The sequence below is a fragment of the Diachasmimorpha longicaudata genome, chromosome 4 (genome assembly GCF_034640455.1).
Source record: "Diachasmimorpha longicaudata isolate KC_UGA_2023 chromosome 4, iyDiaLong2, whole genome shotgun sequence".
NCBI lineage: Eukaryota > Metazoa > Arthropoda > Insecta > Hymenoptera > Braconidae > Diachasmimorpha > Diachasmimorpha longicaudata.
This window is the reverse complement of record NC_087228.1, coordinates 5,710,143-5,732,914: the sequence shown is the minus strand read 5'-3', so window position 1 is coordinate 5,732,914 and position 22,772 is coordinate 5,710,143. Positions and strand designations below refer to the sequence as shown.

Genomic DNA, 22,772 nt, shown 5'->3' with positions numbered 1-22,772 from the left:
AAATGGATTTTTGTATTAAGGAAATGTTTTCCTAACGTCATTGAAATAGACGATTAACTGAATAGAGGAAAGAGGATGGAGTAAATTGGCGGTTCAGAGCCGGGGAGCCAGGTGACCCCATGCGAATGCTAGTAATGACTCCAACGGTGGTCGTGGACCATAGTTGGAAAAATTCAAGGACTACAATATTTCAAAATACTAATAGAGTTTTGGATAGGAGTTTAACAGAAATTCAACAATATTTAGTAAAAAATCCGGAATGAAATAAGTGTTTGCATTCCATATATGGAGTAATTCATTTCAACACAACTATTTCTACCATTCATTAATTACAATTCAAACACACAATCGAACTGAGTTCTTTTAAATATTTGTAATTGTTGAAGATATGTCAGGAAAATTGACAAGAGTTTCAACAAACTTCTGCTACAAAAAAAAAGAAAAAAAACATGAAAATTTTTACTCAATATTTATTTTTATATCTCAATAATCATCATACCTCTCTATACATGCACGCATTTACAGTCATTTTTATTAGCTCAACATTCACATCTCATTATCCACAAAAGTGTGAATGTTCATATCTCAGTGATGTATAAATTATGTACGCAATCCGCACTGAAAAACTAAAACCTGCAAAATTAATTCGGTTATCTTCAACCAACGTATTATGCATGACAGTACTGCTTCCCTCTCATCTCAACCCGATTTATACCAGCTAATAAAATAATAAGAATACATAGAAATGAAGAATACGCTACTGCATTAGAAGCTACAATAACAATAGCAATTACTACGATTACCAATAGTACTTAAGTTTCATCTTTTCGTACGACTAAAGACTAATACAATTGTTGTTATGTAATAATTTAATTTATCTAAAGTTGGAAATTGCCCAACGATTTAATCGTCAATCAATTCTTCTTTAAAATAACTTGAAACTTCAATCGTATTGTACAATAATTATGTGTAAAATTTAAGTTCACTTTCAATTATCGGATGACACTCACATCGGGACACCCCTATTATGTAAATTATTCAGTTAATTTATAGTACAGTGAAGAAGAACCAGAGATCAATTAGACAATTTTACATTGATTTTGCCTATTTCACGGGAAACGTATTTTCAAGATTTTTTTTTTTTTTGATGCATTCGTAATAAACATAACTTAGAAATAGATAAGTAGGTTACGATGCAAACTGAATGTGAAATAGCTTGTTGTGCAAAAGGGGCGGAAAGTCATGTTTCCTCGCTCACTTTAATTTTAGGGCGAGAAGTGCCAGCTTTTGCGGACTCATCAGAGAGCGAACTACGAAATTTCCGTGCAGGTGTATTGATCAATATTTTGATCTCTATTTCTCTCCACAATATTTCAATAATTACGGTTCTTCTATAATTAGGCGCCCCTGTATTGGTAGAACACACGGAGAGAAAATCGGAAAATTTTTCTACTTTGACTCCGATAAAAATTACTGTGCTGCGGTACAATCTTGGCGCAAATTACATGTCTGAGAAAAATTACCATGTTGCCTAGTAAAATCTCTTTATCGATTTAGGAAAACTTCTATATTGGCCTCGTAAAAATTTGAAGTCAGGGAGATTGACGCTGAATGGCTGGTGCAACAGGTTCCGTAACGAAATACAACGTTGGTAATAGTTGACTATATTTAGCCCTCATCGTTAACTAATAATCATGAGTTAACGAAAAATTGCTGTGTGGCACAGTAAACAATGAAGGAGAGCATGATAAAAGAAAATTGATCTCGATAAGAATTCTTAAAAGATTTCTATCAATTTTGCATCTAAACTCAAATAAAAGTTTCTGCGAAGCCACATCTCATTAATTACAAAATGTACTACAAAATTTATGGCATTCTAGTATTTTGCACCTCGATTTTAGTGCCGGGCAGAGTAATTTTTCTGTAACTATTTTCTCCATGCAATGAGTAGATGTTTTTATATATGGAAAAATTTCATCGAAATCCAGGGTATTCCTTGGAAATTTCTAATAAATGTTAATAAATGTCAAGTTTTTGGCCGGTTATATTGAAAAATTCTATCGTTCATTCCTACGTCGTTAGTGAAGTGAATTTTTGTATCAACTATTATTTTTGAAATTAGGCCAAACACTCACAGAATTTCCATGGAAGTTCAACAGACATTCAACAGGCTTTTACAAAATGTTATGAAATATTTTCGAATGTCAGGGAACACGAGTTATTGTCGAGTGGCATATGTTTTACGAAAGAAATTTCAGGGGTCAATTTACGAAACAAATTTCCTTCGTGAATTGATGAAGTGATTCAGCGATTCTAATGAACATTCATCTCATTCATTTTCACTCTCTCAATTATTTCTCTAACCAGAGGAAATCAGTGTCGAGAATAATTTAGTGAAATTAAATGCTTAATCTTTAATAGATTTCCTCGACAACAATTAGATTCACGCAACATGTCAAGACGTGTTATTTTTTTTCGAAGAACTTTTAAGCTTCAGAAATAATCTCTACAGTTTTCGTGGGTTCCATTAACTTTCGAGATATTTGATTGAGAGGATATCAGAATACTTGACGTTATTGATTGTTATTTATAAATCAGTTAATTCATGAGAAAATGTAAAATAGTATTTTATGCATCTTAAGTGGGGAAACCTAACTTTCTACCCTTGTTTCACAATATACCATTTCCTCTACAAGTAAACAAATAAATGAAATGGTATATTTTTTAGGCAATCAACCAACTATCTCAACTATTCTCATTCGAAATATCTCGAGTGAATCGAATCGTTTTACTACTAAAACAATAATTACTGTCGATAAATTCTTTTGAAGTACAACAAGGCGAATTATCTTGACGCATGGTTATCTTGTTTCTTGTTATGTTTTCTTGCAAGTAATAAAATATTCACTGCAGCTGATTTCTATGATATGATAGTATTTACAATTGTCAAATACAATGGTGATTGTGTTATCGAGAGTCTTATAACATCTTACTATTTTTCTATGAATGTCGATTCTTTTCTTTGCAATTAGCAGTTTTGATGTTGATCCTATGGAAATGTAGACAGTTGGAATTACTCTGCATTTCGTTTATATTTTTTCTTCATTAATTTCTGATAAAATATTCATCACGGATTATTATTCAGCGCGGATTATTTTTCTGACACTTTAATTTCTAGTAGTTGAATAATAAAATAAGACAGCGAAATAGCTCCGAGAGAAAAAAAAGTAGGAAAATTATCAAGTGATATTTTTATGAGGAATGTCACGCTCTAGAAGAGAAATATGTAGATATTTTTCTACGAACTTCATAATTTGAGAGCCATTTGCAAAATAATGTTTATAAAATTTTAACTAATTGAGTAGTGAGTATGTGAATCCTTTCTTCCAACTCAAAATACCACGAAAAGTTGCTTTTATATGTAGATGGATTTTCCTGCCAAATTGGCTACCATTAAGATAATTCAGGATATACCATGATTCTAAAAATTTAAGTCTGCGATTTCCTTCTGTTACATTTTATTACTTTTCGTCTAACATATAATTTTTTTACAATTTACAATTTTATGGGATTTCTATCTCCAACGTCGAACGTGTATTTCTCATTTTATTAATCACGCGGCCAAAAAGTAAATTTCCGTTCAAATATAATTATTTTTTTGATTGATTATAAATCCGTTTGGAAACGGTTGACGTCAACCGTTCCGGGCACAACAACGTGTACCTAACCCTTTCAATGAACCCGAAGATTGCTGATTACACACCTTTCCCTTCACCTGCGACGCGTCTAGATTACATCGAAAGGATAAAAAAAGTGGATAATGTGTAATCCATATCCACCTACCAGTGTCAGGCACGTTGTTACTGCCACAAATTGCTTGACAAGGTTTGGCCGGGAAGTGCAGTAGGTGGTGGCTTTCCAAGTCCCCCCAAGGACATCTGAGACATCTGCTGGGGCAACTAAAATTCCCCATAAAAAGTAAACCATTAGTTTCTGTGCAGTGGAAAATTTTTATTTTGTTACTGTAAGAGGTGAAAATGTAAGTTCCAGATAGGACGATGGAGATGGAAACGGGGGAGGAGAAGATGCTGGGGATCATGTCGTGCTTCCAGTGATGATGAGGCCATCGCGGACGTACGGTTTAACTACCTTCACTTCTAAAAGTCCCCCGGTTGGTTTCATCCCTTAATATTTATTAGCAATGAAGAAACAATTTTTTCATGAATCGATAGTGGCTCATTCCACCGCTGGGGTAATTACTAGCGTTGGGGTGGGCTCACCCAATCATTAGATAGAAAAAGTATTCTCACCTGTGTCACAAATGTACTATTAACTGGAGCCTGCGTTCCTAAATTGACGAAAGGATTGCTTCCAGGTGCAGGTTGGATATTCTGAGCGAGCATTCCACTCCATCCATTATTACTAGGAACCGGGGTCTGTCCCATCTGGATCATCTGCGAACCAACAGATGTCACACCACTCTGCTGGTAATACAAAACTTGAGGACTTTCTACTAAAAAAATATCGTTCAATTTTCAAAGCCCCAAAACTCACCATCTGAGTCTGCATAGCAATGCCAGAGTTGATAGCTCCATTGCCAGCTCCCATCTGCATATTTCCTCCTAGAGGATTGCTCAACCCAATGCCATTAACATTCATCTGATTTCCAGCAATCGGCATTTGTCCAGGAACTATCTGCCCAAAACTTCCAACATTTTGTATCGGTTGTGTGTATTGGGGTAATGCCTGTTGATTGTAAATGCCACTGGGTACACCAAATACTGATTGTTGACTTGGTGTACCATAAAGTGCGAGAATACTGTCTTTCGTCATTTTACTTTTTTCCTGGGTAGTGGGTGCTGGCTGATTGAAGAAACTGTCCTCATCAGCTTTACTGGCAGTCGTTGTTGATGTTTCTATCGTGCCATTGGTTGACGCTTGTTTTGGTGCTGGTGATGCTGTTGGTGCAGCTGACAGGAAAGATGAGAAGACATCGTCACCAGAGCCAGAGCCATTTGTAGTCGTCTGATTTGTTGGACCATCGAGACCAAGGAGATCTAGGGTTGCACCGCCATTGTTACTTGCTCTCGACGGCTTTGGACTCACTGAACTACGGGGTTTTGGCAGTTGTGGCACCACCTCTGGTTTCTTCACTGAGGGGAATTGGCTCTGGGTGGTGCTTGACTTACTTCCCTCCTTTTTTCGTCTGCGCTGCTTCTCAGCCTCGTCATCTAGCTCCTTATCCCAATTGACTTTGGGAGGGGTAGGGGGCACCCACTCACGCGCTATGTACTTTTTATGCTCGTACTTGGCACGAATGAAGCTTTCGAGACTGCAGTCAGTCTGAGGTCGACGAAAGGTGTCGGGGAGATTCGCTTCGTACACTGCGCGGGCCCGGGAGTTCCCCATTTGTTGTAGACTCTAAAGGGCATAGAATTCGTGAATTAGGAAATATATTACTCGTAGTTATTAGCCGACGATGGTGACCCAAATGGTTAAATCTCTCGGCCGGACTGCGGGACCCTGAGGCGCGGGTTCGAGTCTGGCTGAGGGCATTGGAATTTTCATTTCTTGGAGATCGTCGAAGTCTAGACTCCACGTATTCATTCTACACTACAAATTGAATATTCACGAAACTAATCGTTCAATTATCCTCATTTTTAGAACCATTCGTTGTAGTGATAAGTGCAAAATCTCGTCCAACTTTGAAGTTAATATTCAATCATGACGAAAAACATGAAAAAAGAGAACACGCAAAATTAGAATTTTCTTTGAGGTCCAGAGTGGACGATTGCAATGCTTCCATTCAGAAGCAAAGAAATTAAATACAGAGTTCCGGCGATTCCCGGCTGGAATAAACATCCTAACATCAACTTAACACAAGGCATCTTCCAAAAAAAGAACATTAAACAGAAAGTGAATGCATTAGAAACACATTGCCACAGTGATAAACAATTCGCAACCACATGTTCTGAACCTGTGGTTTTCTATCACACATTTAGTGTCGATAAAACTCTATCATTCCGTTCTCTCCCTCCCTTCTGATTTTGCAATAAATTTCAAGCTATATTCAATACACGTGTAAATCGAAAAATAGCTAATCCGAATACGGCATTGAATCATTCAGTATAATAACTCGAAGATGATACCTGCGATATTAGAATAAGTATGAAACAGGGGATTATATAAATACCACGACTTGCTCCGGCGTCCATGTGTCCAGATTAACAGATTTGACTTTGCTGATGTGAACACCCAAATTTCTATGAATTCCTGCACAACGAATACACAGGAATATTCCCAGGTTCCAGCTTGCCCATCTTGGCCCTGGAATAATAAACTACATTGTTAAAAAATAGCATGATAATATTGCCGATTAAACAACGAAGTTTAAGAAAAGAAATGAAAGATCTTCCAATATTTTATGCAGTTTAGTATAGATCACACGTATTTTTCTTTCCAATCATCAAGTTTGTCAATGAAACTGCGTGCAATATCTTTAAAAAAAATGCAAAATGTTTTCAAACTCCTCAATATTTCAAATTCTTGTTGAGACTGGCAAATGAGGTTTTAACATTTCAAAAATAAACTATGAAAATTTTGACATTGAGTATTTGTTTTTATGTGAATACAATCCATCTGCAATGTATCAGAAATTTAACCCTAATAATAGTCCATGACTTTGAAAATTTACCAGTGATCACCACTTAAAGTTGATCAAATTGGTCAAAATTAACAGGAAGAATGAATGCATCGATAAATTCTGAATATCTTGGAAAATATAAAAAATTATGTAGGTTTTTTTATTGACTTACAAAATCTTTGACACTTCTTTTTTCAATCATTCATTCAGAAATTTTACCTCCCCCCCCCCCCCCAATTTTACGTACAGAAGTTGCAATAAATTTTCCCAGTGAATAAATAATTCCGCAATGAATATTTCCAACTTGAGCAAGTGATAATTAGTTAGTTTAATGCTTAGTACTTGGATATATGTTAAATACTGAATATTCGATAATTGGTATTTTGAGCATATTTAAAGCCCCGATCTTCTCAGAAGTGCCCAACCCTGCTTTACGCTCCCATAAAATAAATTTAATTTAAATAGTAAAATAAAAACTTTATGGGAATCTAGTCACATAAAGGTATAATGCGAAAATAATCAAGTTGACAATTGAGCTGACGTTGACTCGTAGTCGCTGTCAGTCATTCCCTTATTATGAAATTAAAAATCTATAAATCAGAGTCTAATTCAGGAAGACAGAACTAGGTCGTCACAGATCGATAAAATCCAAGACATTAAACTTGAAAAGTGATTCAATGTCAAAAACGATAACACCAGACTGATCTACAGCTGAGAAATAATCGCTATCGTGTACAAAGAACCTGTCATAAACAGTTGGTGGTGTGTCAAACAGAACGAACCTTTGGCATCGCAGTCGACACAGTACTTATTGTCCTCATCTCTTAACATTTGTGTGAGGAGATCCTGGCATTTATCCTGAATTTGTTTGACACGCTCCTTCTCGAAGCGGGACGTCATATTGATGTTGTGGATTTATCACAAATTTTAGTCGAGTCGAGTCTCTTTTACACCAACTTAAGACTTTTGTGATTGAAAAAAATATATAGGTATATCCGGCTGCTCAGGTGAGCTATTCAGGGGACGTTTTATGGACTGCAAAGACGCTGGTGCAGTGAGGCCGAATAGAAATTACCACATGTGCCCCTTATGTTCCCATCAATGTCACTAGCGAGACAGTGGCGCCGTTGAAGTAATTTAGCGTCAATTTTGAAAGCCGAGTTGACTCATTCAACGCAAAAGTCATTAGATTGAAGGTTTACTTGAAAGGAATCGTAAATAGAGATTAGGAGGGGAGGTTCACATGTTTATTTAATAATCTGTAGACTTGAAAAGCTTATTGAAAAGGGCTCTTGACTTGCCAAAACGACATCCGCGATAGGAGTCATTAAAATGAAAAATTTAACTTCAGGGAAAGGTTCCTGATTTGAAACCTTGAACCGAAAACTCTAAAGGCAAATTTACTTTTGTTTCTAGATTTAAAACTTTTGACGAACAGTCTTCCTTCAAGGAGTCTCAGAGGATAATAAATTTGGTTTAGAATTCAAGTATTTACATATTCTAGCAACTATTTTTCTCGCACTAATGAACTCATTTTCGGTCCTGGAATCGGAAACTTTCTGGTGTTTCAACGTTTCAAATGCTATTTGAACCCTTTGGAAGTAATTCAAATCTCGCGGATTAAAATGGCTGATTAATAGTGCCCTCCAAAGAGGATAAACTAAAGGAGAGGCTCAGATCCGGGAAGTCAGGTGACCCCACGTCAACGCTAGTAACGACCCCAGTGGTGGGAGACGCCACCGTCGATTCTGGCGGCTGGGGAAGCCGCCGGAAAATTCGTCTGTTCCTTAAAAAATTCCTTTTCCATTCTTAATAAATATTAAGAGATGAAACCAGCACTGTTCGAAGGTGAATTAAATTCTCTTCGATCAGGGCAAGTTTCATCCCTTAATCTCAGTGAATAAAAATTAAAAACCACAGGGAAAATGGAAGCGCGATGGCAACCCTAATGGAATTTCGGCGCAGACACCGAGCTTCATTCCTTCTGGTTTTTAATTTTAATTTTTCGAGATTAAGGGATGAAACTTGGGTTCTTCATGCGGAATTTAATTGTCCTTCGAACAGCGTTGGTTTCATCTCTTAATATTTATTAGAAATGGAGAGGCAATTTTTTAAAGAACAGGCGAATTTTCCGGCAGCTCCTCCAGCTACTCGAAGCGACGGTGGCGCGTTCTACCGCTAGGGTCATCACTAGCGTTGTCTTGGGGTCACCTAACTCCCGGAATCTGAGGCCTTACGTTAGTCCAAAGAGGATAGACCAAAGTAGAGGCTCAGTTCTGGGGGTTTGAGTGACGCCAGTTTCTCCACGTTACCGACGTGATTTCACCCCCGAAGAGACGGGGCGCCACGAGTCCTACTGTGGTATCAGCATATCGGCCAAGCGGGGGGGCTCCGTTCGTACTTGTTCAACTGTACAAATGATCAACTGTACACAGAATTTTCAAACGGTGCTCTCACCGTTTGAAAATTCTAAAATTCTAAAAAGCTAGGCTGTACATGTGGCGCTGGGTCCACATGTACAGCCTAGCTTTTTTTCTCGACAGTTGAATCCCTTCACAGTGGTGCTCTCACCGTCTGAAAATTTTGTGTACAGTTGATCATTTGTATAGTTGAACAAGTACGAACTGAGCCCCCCCGCTTGGCCGATATGCAGATACCCCAGTAGGACTCGTGGCGCCCCGTCTCCTCGGGGGTGAAATCGTGTCGGTAACGTGGAGAAACTGGCGTCAGTCAAACCCCCAGAACTGAGCCTCTACTTTGGTCTATCCTCTTTGCGTTAGTCCATCCTCTTTGGGCGGCACCTCGGTGTACATTATTCCCAACTGCGTCGCTGCTCCTACTCCGGAAAATATGGCTTTGGTAACTGCTCGTGCCGTTTTAAGTCCAGGTAATGAAATAGTATTAAATATCATGCGTTTTCGGTACCTTTAAACCATCCCTTTAATTTTTCAAAACATGATTTCTATCCTTCCATTATCGACCTTTAAATCCTTCAATATGAGGGAAGAGAACCTCCACATGAGAGTGGGGTTATGGTCGTCTACTCTCTGATAATCTGGAATCTATCCAAAGAAGTAATTTAATTTCTTGATTTTAGTCATTCGCAGGACTGTCAAGCAAATCCTGTTCAGCCGACAATTAGCCAGACACGTGAGTCTTATGATGACGGTGGCTCGTTACTAAAATTCGATTCAATCGTTTTCATATTTTTTCCCTTCCAGCAGCGGCGGAATCAGATCGACGGACAGCGATTTTTACCCCAAGTGACACAGCAGAGATTTTATGCTGAGAAGAAAATCTTCAGCAGAGATAAACCACATTGCAATATTGGTACTATTGGCCATGTTGATCATGGAAAAACTACCTTAACTGCTGCAATAACAAAAGGTATATTATACGAATGAAGATGATGAAGGGGCATAAAAATTGTCGAATATATCACTATTTTCATTAAAAAGGTAATGAATTCCGGAATTCTATGCTACAGACAATCGTAAACTACTCCGTTCAAAGAAATTGGTTGTTTTACCTTCGTCAGGTTTTCAGGTATACGCACAAGTAGTTGGGCACACGTTTATGATGATAAAATCACCAAACGGCGATATCTCGACGTTTTACCGGAAAAATGTGGATATTTCGATTGATGTAGATAAGACCCACGGAGACGAGTATTTGAAAAGAATTGAAATCTTTACAATAGTTTTTGAGACATTGCGGAAAAACGAAATTTACAAAAGTTACTCTATCTCAGGAACTACTGGACCAATCGAGCTGAAATGGCACATCAAAGTAAAGGTTGATGATAGCGATCATGAGTTGTAGTTCAGATTTTCAGTTATAAATTTCATCGTATTCACGTTGAATTATCTAAAAATTAATCTTGAAAATTTCGAAGTTTATAACATATAGACACGAGTATAATCTAAAAACATCATTTTTTCATGATTCATTGCATTCTAGACAACTTGCAATAAAAATTAGAGAATTGAAGAATTGCGTAAATACAAAGCTTCCATTGACAAGCAAATAGAGCGTAATTATCCTCCAAACCTATAAACAGCGAAGTAACCACTAATACTAGAGTCCTAAGCTTGGTGATCTCGTGTTACAGTTCTCGCCGAACAAGAACTGGCAACAGCAAAAGGCTACAGTGAAATCGACAATGCCCCAGAGGAGAAGGCTCGGGGGATCACAATCAATGTCGCGCATGTTGAATATCAAACAACAAATCGTCATTACGGTCACACAGACTGTCCTGGTCATGCCGATTACATTAAGAACATGATCACAGGAACATCGCAGATGGATGGAGCTATTCTCGTGGTAGCTGCTACCGATGGTGTTATGCCACAGACCAGAGAGCACTTGATTCTCTCTAAGCAAATTGGCATTGAGCATATAATTGTCTTCATCAATAAAGTAGACGCTGCTGATAATGAGATGGTTGAACTCGTGGAAATGGAGATTCGTGAGTTGCTATCAGAGATGGGATATGATGGAGAGAAAATTCCAGTGATCAAAGGCAGTGCATTATGTGCACTCGAGGGAAAGGATCCGGAAGTGGGTAGCGAAGCTATTCTTAAATTACTGGAGGCTGTTGACAATCAGATCCCAACTCCAGTCAGAGACCTCGATAAACCCTTCCTGATGCCGATTGAGAGTGTTTACTCTATTGCTGGACGTGGAACTGTCGTTACTGGACGTCTGGAACGTGGAATTATCAAGAAGGGAATGGAGTGTGAGTGTTTGGGGTACAATAAAAATATCAAGACCACAATCACTGGCATCGAGATGTTCCATCAAATTCTACCACAGGCAGAGGCTGGTGATCAGCTGGGTGCCCTTGTCAGGGGTGTGAAGAGAGACGATATCAGAAGGGGAATGGTGATGGTCAAACCTGGCACCGTTAAGGCTAATGATCATATTGAGGCGCAAGTTTACATTCTCAATGCAGACGAAGGTGGCAGAACAAAACCCATTGCCAATTTTATTCAGCTTCAGATGTTCAGTAAGACGTGGGATTGCGCTGCACAGGTTACCATTCCCAATAAAGCAATGGCAATGCCTGGTGAAGACGCTACGTAAGTTACAGTTTCTGTGGTGATTAGAAGGACTTACCTTGGGAATAGAAAATAGATTTCAAGTTTATCGTTCTCCAACGACTATTCAGCAAAATCCAAATTCAGTTACGAAGTTGTGAGGCAAATTTTCATAGTTTTGCACATATTTTTCTAAAATTTTAGTAAACTGTTGTGAATTTTTGCAAATGTTTACTAAGAAAGTAGAAAAATCCTTGTGAGGTGATGAAACTTCATGACCCATTGAATGACCATAAAACTTGAAAGCGAAATATTTTTTACGGCAATTTTGTTAAATGTTTCTCAGAAATTGGTAGAAAAAGTCGACAAAGCAGAGGATATTTCAATAGCCCCTTGAAGTGATAGTAATATTTTTCACCGCAACGATGATCATTTAATTAAGCAATAAATTATTAGTTGGAAGCATCGATAACAAATTTAGCCCCAAAAACGAAACATTGCGATACAAAAATCACTTTCTACCCTCTTCTCTATCCAATTTCACATCACGTAGTTTCACTTCTACCCCTCGGAGGAACTTCGGAGGAAAATATGGATTTTTTCTTCGTTATATACAACGGAAATTTTAAAACTTGGTTTGCTTTTTTCTGATAGATTGGTGCTCAAGCTTCTGAAGCCCATGGTGTGCGAGAAAGGACAAAGGTTCACCCTTCGTGATGGTTCAAAAACTCTTGGAACTGGTGTCGTTACGAGTGTTCTTAAATCTATGACTGATAAAGAACGTGGCGCTCTTCTTGATGGAAAAAAAGCAAGAGAGAAGGCTGCAGCAGCTAATTAAACTCCTCTGGAGATTCGTTATCTTTCCCTGCAGTTTTTTAAAGGACTAGGGTAGCATTTACCAAGTAAAAATAATACTGGCTATTTTGATTTGTAATCATTGAACACAAGAACCAAAAGGAAAAGTGACAAAGAAATCCTATAAAAAGAACATTCATCCAGGGATATAGGATCAATCAGTGTTAAGATTAAACACAGTCATTCGTTACTTATAATTAAGGTAATAATTATAATGACATTCACATGGTTTCACTAAAAGAAACCTTCATTTATGAACTGATATTTTTTTAGATGTTAAAATTGGAAAGATCATACATTGTATCAAAAATTACCGAAATTAATATTAATTAAATAAGAAAATAAAAATATCATGGGTGTTATTTATTTATTGTATATCAGACAGCATTGTCATCTATGCTGAACAGACCGAATCATTTTAAAAAATCAACAAATCAACCTGCATTTTACAATTACCATTTACTTCAAACTCAATCGAATGTAATCTATTATTTCTAAACTTTACACATTCCGCACATTTTTACTCATTTTCCTGCAGAATAATGCCTTTTGTAAGGGTATAAACTGAGGATTATTACGCACACACTTTCAACAGTGAATCTTAATGGGAGAGGACAAAAAATTAATCATCGTTGTATTGTTAACAAAAAGCAAAAGTATTTTGCAGAATACAAGAACAGCAAAAAAATTCACATTTTCCATATAATTTAGTTCCAAACGAATCATACATTCACTTTCGCTTTATAAAAATATTAAACAGCCTACGATGAAACTGCTAGGGACTGACCGAACTACACACTGCATTTTTATTCCATCGTATGATCGTAGTTTTTTTTTGACTGTTGATTATTTTGACATTTTCATTCATTTTAAACATCCCAACTTTTTCAATACTTCAATTTCTGAATTTCTAATTGTCGATGTTATGTTAGTTTCAAGTGTAAATTTTAGATGACGTGTTAATAAATCAGTGGTAATATATGGGATCATTATTTTTTTCCGATTCTAGTAATTTGAATTTGGAGAATTGATTCATTTGTTATGGTAATTTTTAGTTGTTGAATAATGGAGATTCTTGTCCAAATATTTTCTTCAATAACTTTTATGAAGAGACTAACAATTTTAATATTGAATGCCGGTAAGAATGTTGGATAAGCGATTTTTAATCACCCAATGTAATTACCAGGGAATAAACGAAATTGACTGAAACTTAAGTATTGTAAAAATATTGAACATTCGTCTTTTTAAAAGGATCTGCATTCCAGAGAGGTAAGCACGTAATGAGTACGTAGAGCACTTATTTTGCATAGGCCTTGCAATTGGAAATTACAGTGTTTCTTGTTTATGATATTGAATTTTGTGGTTTTATTAACAGTGAGATTTTTTTTTGTCACAGCTATACGCACATTGTGGTTTTTAATGAAACTAAAGATCTTCATCGTCCTCGGGAAGAGCTGTTTCTTGGGCCTCTTTGAGATCCTTCTCGATCTGTTGCTGCCATTGTGGATCCATGGTGACTTCTGGTGGAAGAAGTGCAGGCATTGCCACAAACTCAAGATTGGGATCACCAATTAATTTTCTTGCCAGCCACAGGAAGGGCTTTTCGAAGTTGTAGTTACTTTTGGCACTGATGTCGTAGTACTAACAATACAAAAAATTAAAACATTGAATAATGGAAGCCGTCAATATTTGATAATTTACTTTGTCAATGGAGTTACGAGAAGAAATTATATCAAAAACTTTTCATATGCGGAACTGATTTCATCAACGAAATAAGGAGCTTTAAAATGTCTTTTTAAGTCTTCTACAATCATTTAAAATATACTCGAAGTAATGGACTTATTAATTATTTAGCAGGTGAATAAAAGTGAACAACTCAATAATTATAATGACAGCATTGATAGATCAATGGCAAATTCATTTATATACGAAAAATTCAAAGGCTATCAATTCTATGTTCGAGAGATTTAACTGAAACAATGAACTAGTAGTTGTTAATAACGTAATGAAACTGTAAATGACCTTTCTGTGGAGTTAAGATAGCTTTTATGGAAAAAATGGATAAAAAATTCGTGAAATCAATCCCTCAGTTTTAAAATGTCTGTGGGCAACAAAATTGCCAGTTTGTCAATTCAACAAAAAAAAATTATTTCAATAAATGATAACGAAGATAGTCACCTGAAGATTCTTCTTCCTGTGGAACACAATACTCTTGGCCTTGACTTTCCTGTCCTTGATATCAACTTTATTGCCACAAAGGACAATTGGAATATTTTCACACACTCTGACAAGATCCCGATGCCAGTTGGGTACATTTTTATACGTCACTCGGGACGTAACATCAAACATGATGACAGCACACTGTCCCTGGATGTAGTAGCCATCTCTAAGACCGCCAAATTTCTCCTGTCCAGCTGTATCCCACACGTTGAATCTAATGGGTCCACGATTAGTGTGGAAAATCAGTGGATGCACTTCAACACCAAGTGTGGCAACATATTTCTTCTCAAATTCACCAGTCATATGACGTTTCACAAAAGTTGTCTTGCCGGTACCACCGTCACCGACCAGAACACACTTGAATGTAGGCATATCCGGTTCTTGCGCCATTTTTGCGTTTTTCAATCCTCTTTGTTACTCTGAAAGCTGAAAAATACCACCGGTCAATGAATGGTTATGAGACAAGTCCGGAGAATTGGGTCTTGGAGGGAAAATGAAAACCATAAAAAATACTTGAGGAGTAAAACCGTTAGGTTAACAAAATGTTGACGAAAACGTTGCAACAGTTAGGAAATTTACGAATGACGCTCTGAGCTGACACAGACTGACCGATGAGTCGCCAATATAACTATTAAACTATGCATAAACCAGTCAATTATGTCGGCAACTAACTACTCCTGTCCCTGAACTTTTAACCACTGTTTCATCTACGATAAGTAACCAAGAAGAACAATTCTTCTGATGGACTCAAACTGGAGTTAACCGGCTACCTGGATAAGCAATTGCGCGCCTTAGACCACGCCGACTAGTCTCTGATATCTCTCGAGGTGTCTGAAAAATTCACAATGTAACCTTCGAATGGCGCCCACCAAAGTATGCAGAAAATTCGTTCTCACGACTTATATCATCGGACGCTAACGATTGTTATCACTGACAGTTGTGCTTAAATATAGCAATAAATCGGTTCGTTAATGTATGAGTTATTTCCACAGCCGACAAAATTTTCTGGCAATAAGCGATGGATGTGAAAATGAACGATAAAACTCACCCTCTCGCACAGTCGTTATGGCTCACAATGGCGTTCGTTGAGATACTACGGTGATGTTGACAATGGCAACCGTCATTCGTTGAAATTTCAGCGGGTAATGTTAGTTATGAAAATATTTTTAAATTATGGGAAATAATTTTTTAGTTGAGAATTTGCGATAGATTCAATTAAATAAAACGACTTTAAGAGAAATTATGGAAAAAATTCAATATTTTATGTGGCGACATCTGAGAGCTAGTGGTTCAGGGACGTTATTTATCGAGGTTTGCGCGGTAAACGTCAGACATCTTTTAGTGGGAAAATGCGAAAAGGGGTGAATTTCTAATTTTCGTTCTTTGATTATTCTCAATCATCAAAGTGAGTGCAGTGAGTTTTATTAAGTCTATAAAGGGGATTGCAAGGAAGTAATTCGGTTTCAAATGTGCTATTATTTATTTAATAATAATTAATCATTAATCGATGCAAAACCAAATGTCTAATCGAATGGGAGGCACTCGTAACCTAATGGTATCGAGAGAAATTCCGTGTTTCATTTATCGTTTATTATTTGTGGTGATTAATTAAAATATTCGCAAAAATTCCCCAGATCAAAAGTCGTGTAATGCCGGTTTTGAACTTGAGGCTGGTTTCTCCTTTGGATTATCAAGAACATTAGGATATAATAACTTAATATATTGAGAGTGAAATTATCAAATATCTTCTCAAAGTGCATCAGACGAAAATGGATAATTGAGCAATTCCACGACGAAAATTATAAAAAGCGGTTGACGAACGATGCATTCTCATGAAATTTTCATGAGAATAGATTGAAGTAGAGCCTGAGATATTGGGGAACCAGGTGACCTCACGTTAATGTTAGTAACGCCCCAGAGTGGGAAGCGCCACTGTCGATTCTGGCGGCTGGGGAAGCCGCTCGAAAATTCGCCCGTTCATTAAAAAATTATTTCTCCATTCCAAATAAATATTAAGGGATGAAACCAGCACTGTTCGAAGGTGAATTAAATCCTCCTCGATCAGGCCAAGTTTCATCCCTTAATCTCAGTGAATAAAAATTAAAAACCACTGGGAAAATGGAAGCGCGATGGCAAACCTAATGGAATTTCGGCGCAGACACCGCGCTCCATTCCTTCTGGTTTTTAATTTTAATTTTTCGAGATTAAGAGATGAAACTTGGCTTCATCATGCAGAATTTAATTGTCCTTCGAACAGTGTTGGTTTCATCCCTTAATATTAATTAGGACCGAAGAGAGATATTTTAAATGAAGGAGCGAATTTTCGGGCGGCCCTAACCGCCCGAATCGACGGTGGTGCCATCCCCCGCTGGTCATCACTACCTTTGTCCTGGGGTCACCTAACCCCCGACATCTTAGCCCCTACTTCAGTCTACCCCTTTAGATATAAACGTCGGGCGCAATCTCCCCAATATTCTCCCCCAACAACGTCCACTCGTTGCGCCGCACCCCAGTCTTTCCCACCCAATAATAGCAAACGGCTGAGCCCCCCCAACACAAATTCCGCAATGTCACTCTTCCATCCCTCAAGAATATTAAATAACAATTAAACACCATTAAATTATTGACAGCCAACCCATATTCTACTTCCCATAAATAAAAATCACTGATTCTTGAAAAAAATGATGCGAAGCCCCGGGTGAAATGAGCATTAGGTACTTCATTACTCATTGTTGACGTCATCGGCGCATGCGCTGATTGTCGGACGGCACTGCAGAAACAGGCGAGTTTGCGAGCGTATCGATTTTACGATCCGTGTCTGTCCGTGGTTAGTGTGTCCGTGTTCCTTTAGTTTTTTAGTGATCGGTGAGTGCGTTATATTTCATGGATAAAATCGTTAATGGGATTACAAACTAGACGATACAAACTGTACGTCCGTTGACTCCAATAATCATCGTTCAATCATGACCAAGGATAGATTAGCAGCCCTCGTCGCGGTGAGTTTATTACATTCAACAAAACACCTTCCATCCAACGAACCAGTGTCTCACTACAATTGATGTACCATTTCATCACCTCACAGTCTATAAATGTGATCGTTTGATTTTTTACATTTTTTTTCGCAGTTGAAATAGCATTACATGACAGGTTAATAGATTTTCTCTCATCAGTGGGAGAGTATCCGGTGAATTTAGAGCACCGGGCAAAAAAGAGCGCGGTGTATCCGTCATCCGGTCAAATATGTGATATGTCAACGGCAAAAGGCGTTCCCATTGTCTATTATCTACTGTCAAGTAGCCAATGTACCGGCGAGTCATATCGAATGTCTCAATTGTGGTTTCCTTAATTGGCTGTTTTTATTTTTAGATTCACTGATTTTCATTGATGACAACTATGAATTCATTAAGTCTAATGACTACTGCATAATTGCTTTAACAGTTTATTTCTCATTTGCCTAATAAAAATGATAAATTGAAGGTTATGGGGGCATTGAATAGGCAGAAAACTTTTGTAGTTTATGAGCAATTGGAGCACTGAGAGAAATAATGAGTGATAATCAAACAAATATTTATTCCAATAGAATCAAAACAATATTTTTCTGAATCAATGGACAGTCGTTCGTTTCGATTTATTGTTAGACATTTCGAACAATTCATTGACTTAAATACCACAAATACCATAAAATGAAAAATAATTAATTTATTATTAACAAGATTTATTTGCAACTGTCGAACAAAAATATTTTATTGATTTACAAATTTTTTTTGCTCAGTATCTGGTAGAGGGGGAATCATCCAATACTATTATTTGTTTATTTTCGGAATTATGTCCAAAGTTTGACAGGACGCCCCACTATTATCTCTATTGGCCGACTCACGCCTTCTCTTTGAGTTCCGGTAAAAGTAGATGGCTTCAATCGAGTTTGGGTTTCGTATTGAACGGGGATGTTCCTTAAGAAAATTGAAAAATTTTGAGCAAAGTGAGCTTCAGGGCTAGGGAGGGACAATAACATACGAATAATTCCTGTCACGCTCACGCGTTTAGGGGAGGGTTGGGTAAAATGGACACATTTTTATTTAAACTGCTGTACTGGCAATAAATATCATAGAATATCGTAGATTATAAAATTATTGTGGGGCAAAATGAAATGACTTTAATCATCAATAACTTGGGATTAATAGAGTGACATTTTCTATAATTTTTATTTCATTTTGAAGCTGTTCTCGTACTTCGAAATTAAAAAAATCCTTCGACTTCCTTCAGCGATTTCTGACTTATCGACCATTGAAGGCGCTCCATTTTGCCCCACTCTCTTCTATGGAAGAATAAAATGCGTTGAGGATAGGTGTTTAATTATTGCCAGATAAGATAGATAATTTGGGGGGAAAAATATCAACTCCTTTCAATTATTTATCGATGCAATCAATTTGTGAAAAGATTACAGTTGAAGCCTACTCGGCTAAAAAATTTGTTTTAAATCCTTTTTAAAAACGTGCTCAATTGTAACCGAGTTCTTTATGTTATTTATCTTTTTTCGCTATTAGGAAAGCTCATTAGCCAGCCTCCCGCCTCACTAATTGTTAAATGTCTCAATCATCTCTTTATATTCGTGGATTTTTATTTCAACATAAAAAAAATACAAACTTGAATGTAAAATCATTCTGTAGGTGTGTCCGTTTCACCCCACCTTCCTCTATCTCTCGTTTCATTTAATCAGTTACTGCGGGTTTCGATTGACAACTTATACTCTGATAATTTATGTTTCATTTATTTACAAAGATCGTGTGGAACGATAAAATTTTATTCAATGTTAATCAAATCGGTTCATTGTTTGCGAACTTGTAAAACTGAATTTATGGTCATAATATTTTACAAATCCGATGGAATCGGATAGGAAAAAACGATTTTTGAATTTACGCTTTTTATCCCCCCGAGAGGACTAAAAAAACGGTTCGTGAGATTCGAAATAGAATTTTTCGCTGTGGAAAAAAGAATATATTTCGATTTAAGTTCTATGGGGTGGTAACGAGGGTAAAGTTGGCGGCCCGAGGCGAAGACAAGGGCTGCTAATCTCGTGCGTTAAAACACACCCTCGCACGTGGATCCGAACTATACTTTTTGTTAGTACGAGACCCAGTACGCGTTATAATTACACAAATGAGTGAAAATTTCAAAATTCAAAAGTGCTGAATTCAAATTCGCGGCTTTAGACAGTTGTGAACCAATGAGGAATTAGCGGGACAGACTTTCGAGATATCGATAGTATCGATATTTGTCATTTTTGCACTGGGGCTAGCATAAAAAGGCGTGTGTCGCGCATCAAACAATCTATAACGGTTCGATCGAATATGACGTTCAGAAACATTATGTTCATAAACGATTATAAACGATTTCATAAACGATTATTTTCATGAGTCGATTTTAAAACAATCGATTCTTGAATCTCGAAATTTGATAATATAACGTCTTTTCTTTTAGTGTAATGAATGTTACAGTCAGTCAGTGGCGAACTGTATCTTCTTTCATTTACAAGTAAACGAAAAGGCACTTTTTAAGACGTGTTGAATGTATAAAGCAGTTTTTGGTTCGTAAGAGCGTTATAGCACGGACCGAAGGCTCAAGCAAACAGTTCCTTACAGAAATATGTTTTTTTAAGTTTCCTTTGTTTTTCTCGCATAATTACTCTGCTGAAGCGGAAATAATAATCATTTACAAACAGCTCAAGATATCTTCGATGATAAATTTGTTTCATTTCATATTAAGAAAATTGTAAATTTTTCCTCCATTTTTTTCACTGGTCGACCTTTCCGTTATCAGAAAGTAAAAAAAAACACATATTCCAATACATCATGGAGAGACGAAGATGTTTTTTTTCTATTCATTGAAATCAGTTCAATAATACGGTTGTTATGCTGGAAAAATTTTAAAAATTGTTAAAAAATCATATCTTTTTACTGAATAATTTACCTACCTGTATCATGAGAAAATCTTCCATAATTTTCGAAGAGTCAACAGTCAATAATAACTAGATAACTAGATAATTTCACATATGGACTATCTAATTTACAAAAAATGACCAATTGTCTTGAGTCTTCAAAAGTCTCCCGGATCACGCCCTAAATAAATGAAGTAAAATAAGAATTCTAAAAAATATAACTAGGGTCGTTTATCTTTTATGAATATTGTTTATTTCCGGAATATTATTCATTGGGTAATTATGCTTATATAATCCTCGTTATCATTGTTTCTTACAATTTTCCCAAGGTTACATAGTCAGAGATACTGTTATCGTATTTTTAGTTTTTACCAGAAGAATGACTGAAACTGCAGTTTTATTTTTAACAAAGTACCTTGACAGTCTGTCAATTTGAATGAGAATGAAACATAAGCAACAATGACGCATAGAATTCATTTATCAATGTACCCTTCAACGATACAATGCATGTGCTGATAAATCAGCATGATTCACAAGGTTTCTCCATAATTTTCACGTTCTTCCGTTCTCGCTAATCACATAAATTTCTTTTTTTCTCTCTTTCCCATTCAATCATCGAGAAGTTCTCACGGAAAGATTTTTAACGAGATTGAATATTTCTATTGAAATTAAGTTCACCCTGACTCACAGGAGTTGTCTTTGCGAATTGCAGGGATGATTCACTAACGATGACAGTTCTCATTCTTAAATAAAAGCCGAGGGCTTGAACCCACACCTACTCCATTCTGCTACACTCACAGTGGCTTTGCTATTGTGTGAATAGAGAGCAATGAAATGTGAGAAATTTTTTGACATTTTCAGTAATAGAGTCACTAGTGAGATATCGGAGAGGAGAAAAATATCGAGAATTCGTAGATTCTTCTGTGAATATCTCTGAATGAAAATCATACGCGGAGTGAAATATTCCGTAAAAATTCCATAAAAGTTCCGTAATTCTCGAGCGAGAATAAAAATCTGATGACAATTATGGTAGCTCCATAAATAGTACGCAGTGAGTTATACGTAATTTTTACGGGAGAGTTCCGTAGGTTTTATTGGATCTTTCGTAATCTTTACGAATCCTTCCGTACTTTCTATTAAAGCTTTCGTAATTTTTACGAATCTTTCCGTACTTTTTATTGAACTTTTCGTAATTTTTCCAAAATGTTCCGTATTTTTTATTGAAGCTTTTGTAATTTTTACAAAACATTCCATATTTTTTATTGAAGCTTTTGTAGTTTTTACAAAACGTTCCGTACTTTTTATCGGACCTTTGTTCTCACTCGAGAATTACGGAACTTTTGTATAATTTTTATAGAAATTTTTTTTATCCATGCAGATCCAATTGCCGTAGAAATACCGCAGTTTGATATGATGGACGATTGATTATACAGAAATACGGGCCATGTCTGTTGCTGCTTGTCGGGTTCCGGCCCACGTATGTGCCGTATATCGAGACCGGATTCATGTCGAATAAGGCTGGCGGTCTCCAGTATGCCGTATATGCTATGAACATGCTCCTGATTTAAATGAACCCCTGGCTATTCGCATCCCTGTGGGAATCCTTTCGCTACACTCCGTGCACTTTGTACACTTCGTGTGTTTTCGGCCGTGACTCGTACAGACACGATAGTTCGATAGGGTCCAGCGTGAAACCCGCAGAATATTAAATGTAATTTACGAGATTAAGGGACACGGAGAGAAAAGTCGCAGAAAAATTACGGTGCCGGGTACTAGAATGGAGATGTGTTGGAAAATTAGAACACAGAACTTTTGTTTATCTTCAAAAATCACTGGACAAGGTTCATGATGTGGTTGAAAGAGTCTCCAGAAAAGACTAATTTATGATTAATTGTGCCCCGAACTTGAGAGCGATGAATGATGATATTTTTCGTTTAACCAATTTGTAATGAAATGGTATTTCATTTAAATTCTTTGAATGTTTCAGGCTCAGTCGGACGACGACGATGTGGGGGATGAGGTGTCCGTTCCCGTGGGTGGACAGGAGGATTTTATGACGGAATTTTTCGCGGATGTGAGT

The 22,772-nt window shown here is 36.9% G+C and overlaps 4 protein-coding genes across 20 annotated transcripts in view; 2 read left to right on the top strand and 2 right to left on the bottom strand.

Annotated features, from left to right (window-relative positions):
- Positions 1-450: 450 nt before the first annotated feature.
- Positions 451-7,805, bottom strand: LOC135161565 (stromal membrane-associated protein 1). 3 transcript variants are annotated; one of them, XM_064119254.1, is made up of 5 exons: positions 7,426-7,805; positions 6,194-6,327; positions 4,555-5,421; positions 4,311-4,484; positions 451-3,959 (listed from the first exon to the last, which is right to left on the bottom strand). In XM_064119254.1, the coding sequence occupies exons 1-5, from the start codon at positions 7,541-7,543 to the stop codon at positions 3,861-3,863; spliced, it is 1,392 nt and encodes a 463-aa protein (XP_063975324.1). In that variant the 5' UTR covers positions 7,544-7,805; the 3' UTR covers positions 451-3,860. The 3 variants fall into 3 exon arrangements, with proteins under 3 accessions (XP_063975324.1, XP_063975325.1, XP_063975326.1); XM_064119255.1 differs by having other exon boundaries at positions 4,311-4,481; positions 7,426-7,804; XM_064119256.1 differs by having other exon boundaries at positions 4,311-4,454; positions 7,426-7,789.
- Positions 7,806-9,376: 1,571 nt separating this feature from the next.
- On the top strand, positions 9,377-12,887 carry LOC135161564 (elongation factor Tu, mitochondrial-like). 3 transcript variants are annotated; one of them, XM_064119251.1, is made up of 5 exons: positions 9,377-9,530; positions 9,741-9,793; positions 9,865-10,030; positions 10,755-11,724; positions 12,337-12,887. In XM_064119251.1, the coding sequence occupies exons 1-5, from the start codon at positions 9,494-9,496 to the stop codon at positions 12,518-12,520; spliced, it is 1,410 nt and encodes a 469-aa protein (XP_063975321.1). In that variant the 5' UTR covers positions 9,377-9,493; the 3' UTR covers positions 12,521-12,887. The 3 variants fall into 3 exon arrangements, with proteins under 3 accessions (XP_063975321.1, XP_063975322.1, XP_063975323.1); XM_064119252.1 differs by having other exon boundaries at positions 9,378-9,530; positions 9,868-10,030; XM_064119253.1 differs by lacking the exons at positions 9,377-9,530; positions 9,741-9,793; positions 9,865-10,030 and adding an exon at positions 10,205-10,438.
- Positions 12,888-15,963, bottom strand: LOC135161570 (GTP-binding nuclear protein Ran). 3 transcript variants are annotated; one of them, XM_064119267.1, is made up of 3 exons: positions 15,806-15,963; positions 14,716-15,183; positions 12,888-14,178 (listed from the first exon to the last, which is right to left on the bottom strand). In XM_064119267.1, the coding sequence occupies exons 2-3, from the start codon at positions 15,145-15,147 to the stop codon at positions 13,963-13,965; spliced, it is 648 nt and encodes a 215-aa protein (XP_063975337.1). In that variant the 5' UTR covers positions 15,148-15,183; positions 15,806-15,963; the 3' UTR covers positions 12,888-13,962. The 3 variants fall into 3 exon arrangements, with proteins under 3 accessions (XP_063975337.1, XP_063975336.1, XP_063975338.1); XM_064119266.1 differs by lacking the exon at positions 15,806-15,963 and adding an exon at positions 15,528-15,774; XM_064119268.1 differs by lacking the exon at positions 15,806-15,963 and adding an exon at positions 15,271-15,391.
- A 1,549-nt stretch (positions 15,964-17,512) lies between these two features.
- LOC135161568 (syntaxin-1A) overlaps positions 17,513-22,772 on the top strand; it is a 55,787-nt gene continuing 50,527 nt past the window's right edge. For 8 of the 11 annotated variants that reach the window (XR_010298808.1, XR_010298811.1, XR_010298809.1 and 5 more), the window contains exons 1-2: positions 17,514-17,753; positions 22,680-22,766. Coding sequence is in view for 6 of the 11 variants with exons in the window: in XM_064119264.1 (XP_063975334.1) it covers positions 17,721-17,753; positions 22,680-22,766 (120 nt within the window). In the remaining 5 variants the exon portion in view is untranslated. Of the gene's footprint in view, positions 17,754-22,679; positions 22,767-22,772 lie in introns of all 11 variants that reach the window. The other 3 variants (XR_010298812.1, XM_064119262.1, XM_064119259.1) reach the window with 1 other exon arrangement.

What these genes read in the sequence shown, in the direction of transcription:
- LOC135161564 (XM_064119251.1), top strand. Translation starts at nt 9,494, where the DNA reads ATGGCTTTGGTAACTGCTCGTGCCGTTTTAAGTCCAG. An exon ending in TCGTGCCGTTTTAAGTCCAG is followed by an intron (nt 9,531 to 9,740) that starts GTAATGAAATAG and finishes TCTTGATTTTAG; the next exon opens with TCATTCGCAGGACTGTCAAG. An exon ending in AACTGCTGCAATAACAAAAG is followed by an intron (nt 10,031 to 10,754) that starts GTATATTATACG and finishes CTCGTGTTACAG; the next exon opens with TTCTCGCCGAACAAGAACTG.
- LOC135161570 (XM_064119267.1), bottom strand. Translation starts at nt 15,147, where the DNA reads ATGGCGCAAGAACCGGATATGCCTACATTCAAGTGTGTTCTGGTCGGT. An exon ending in ACAGGAAGAAGAATCTTCAG is followed by an intron (nt 14,179 to 14,715) that starts GTGACTATCTTC and finishes TTGTATTGTTAG; the next exon opens with TACTACGACATCAGTGCCAA.
- LOC135161565 (XM_064119254.1), bottom strand. Translation starts at nt 7,543, where the DNA reads ATGACGTCCCGCTTCGAGAAGGAGCGTGTCAAACAAATTCAGGATAAA. An exon ending in GGACGCCGGAGCAAGTCGTG is followed by an intron (nt 5,422 to 6,193) that starts GTATTTATATAA and finishes TATGCCCTTTAG; the next exon opens with AGTCTACAACAAATGGGGAA. An exon ending in ATAGTACATTTGTGACACAG is followed by an intron (nt 3,960 to 4,310) that starts GTGAGAATACTT and finishes GGGGAATTTTAG; the next exon opens with TTGCCCCAGCAGATGTCTCA.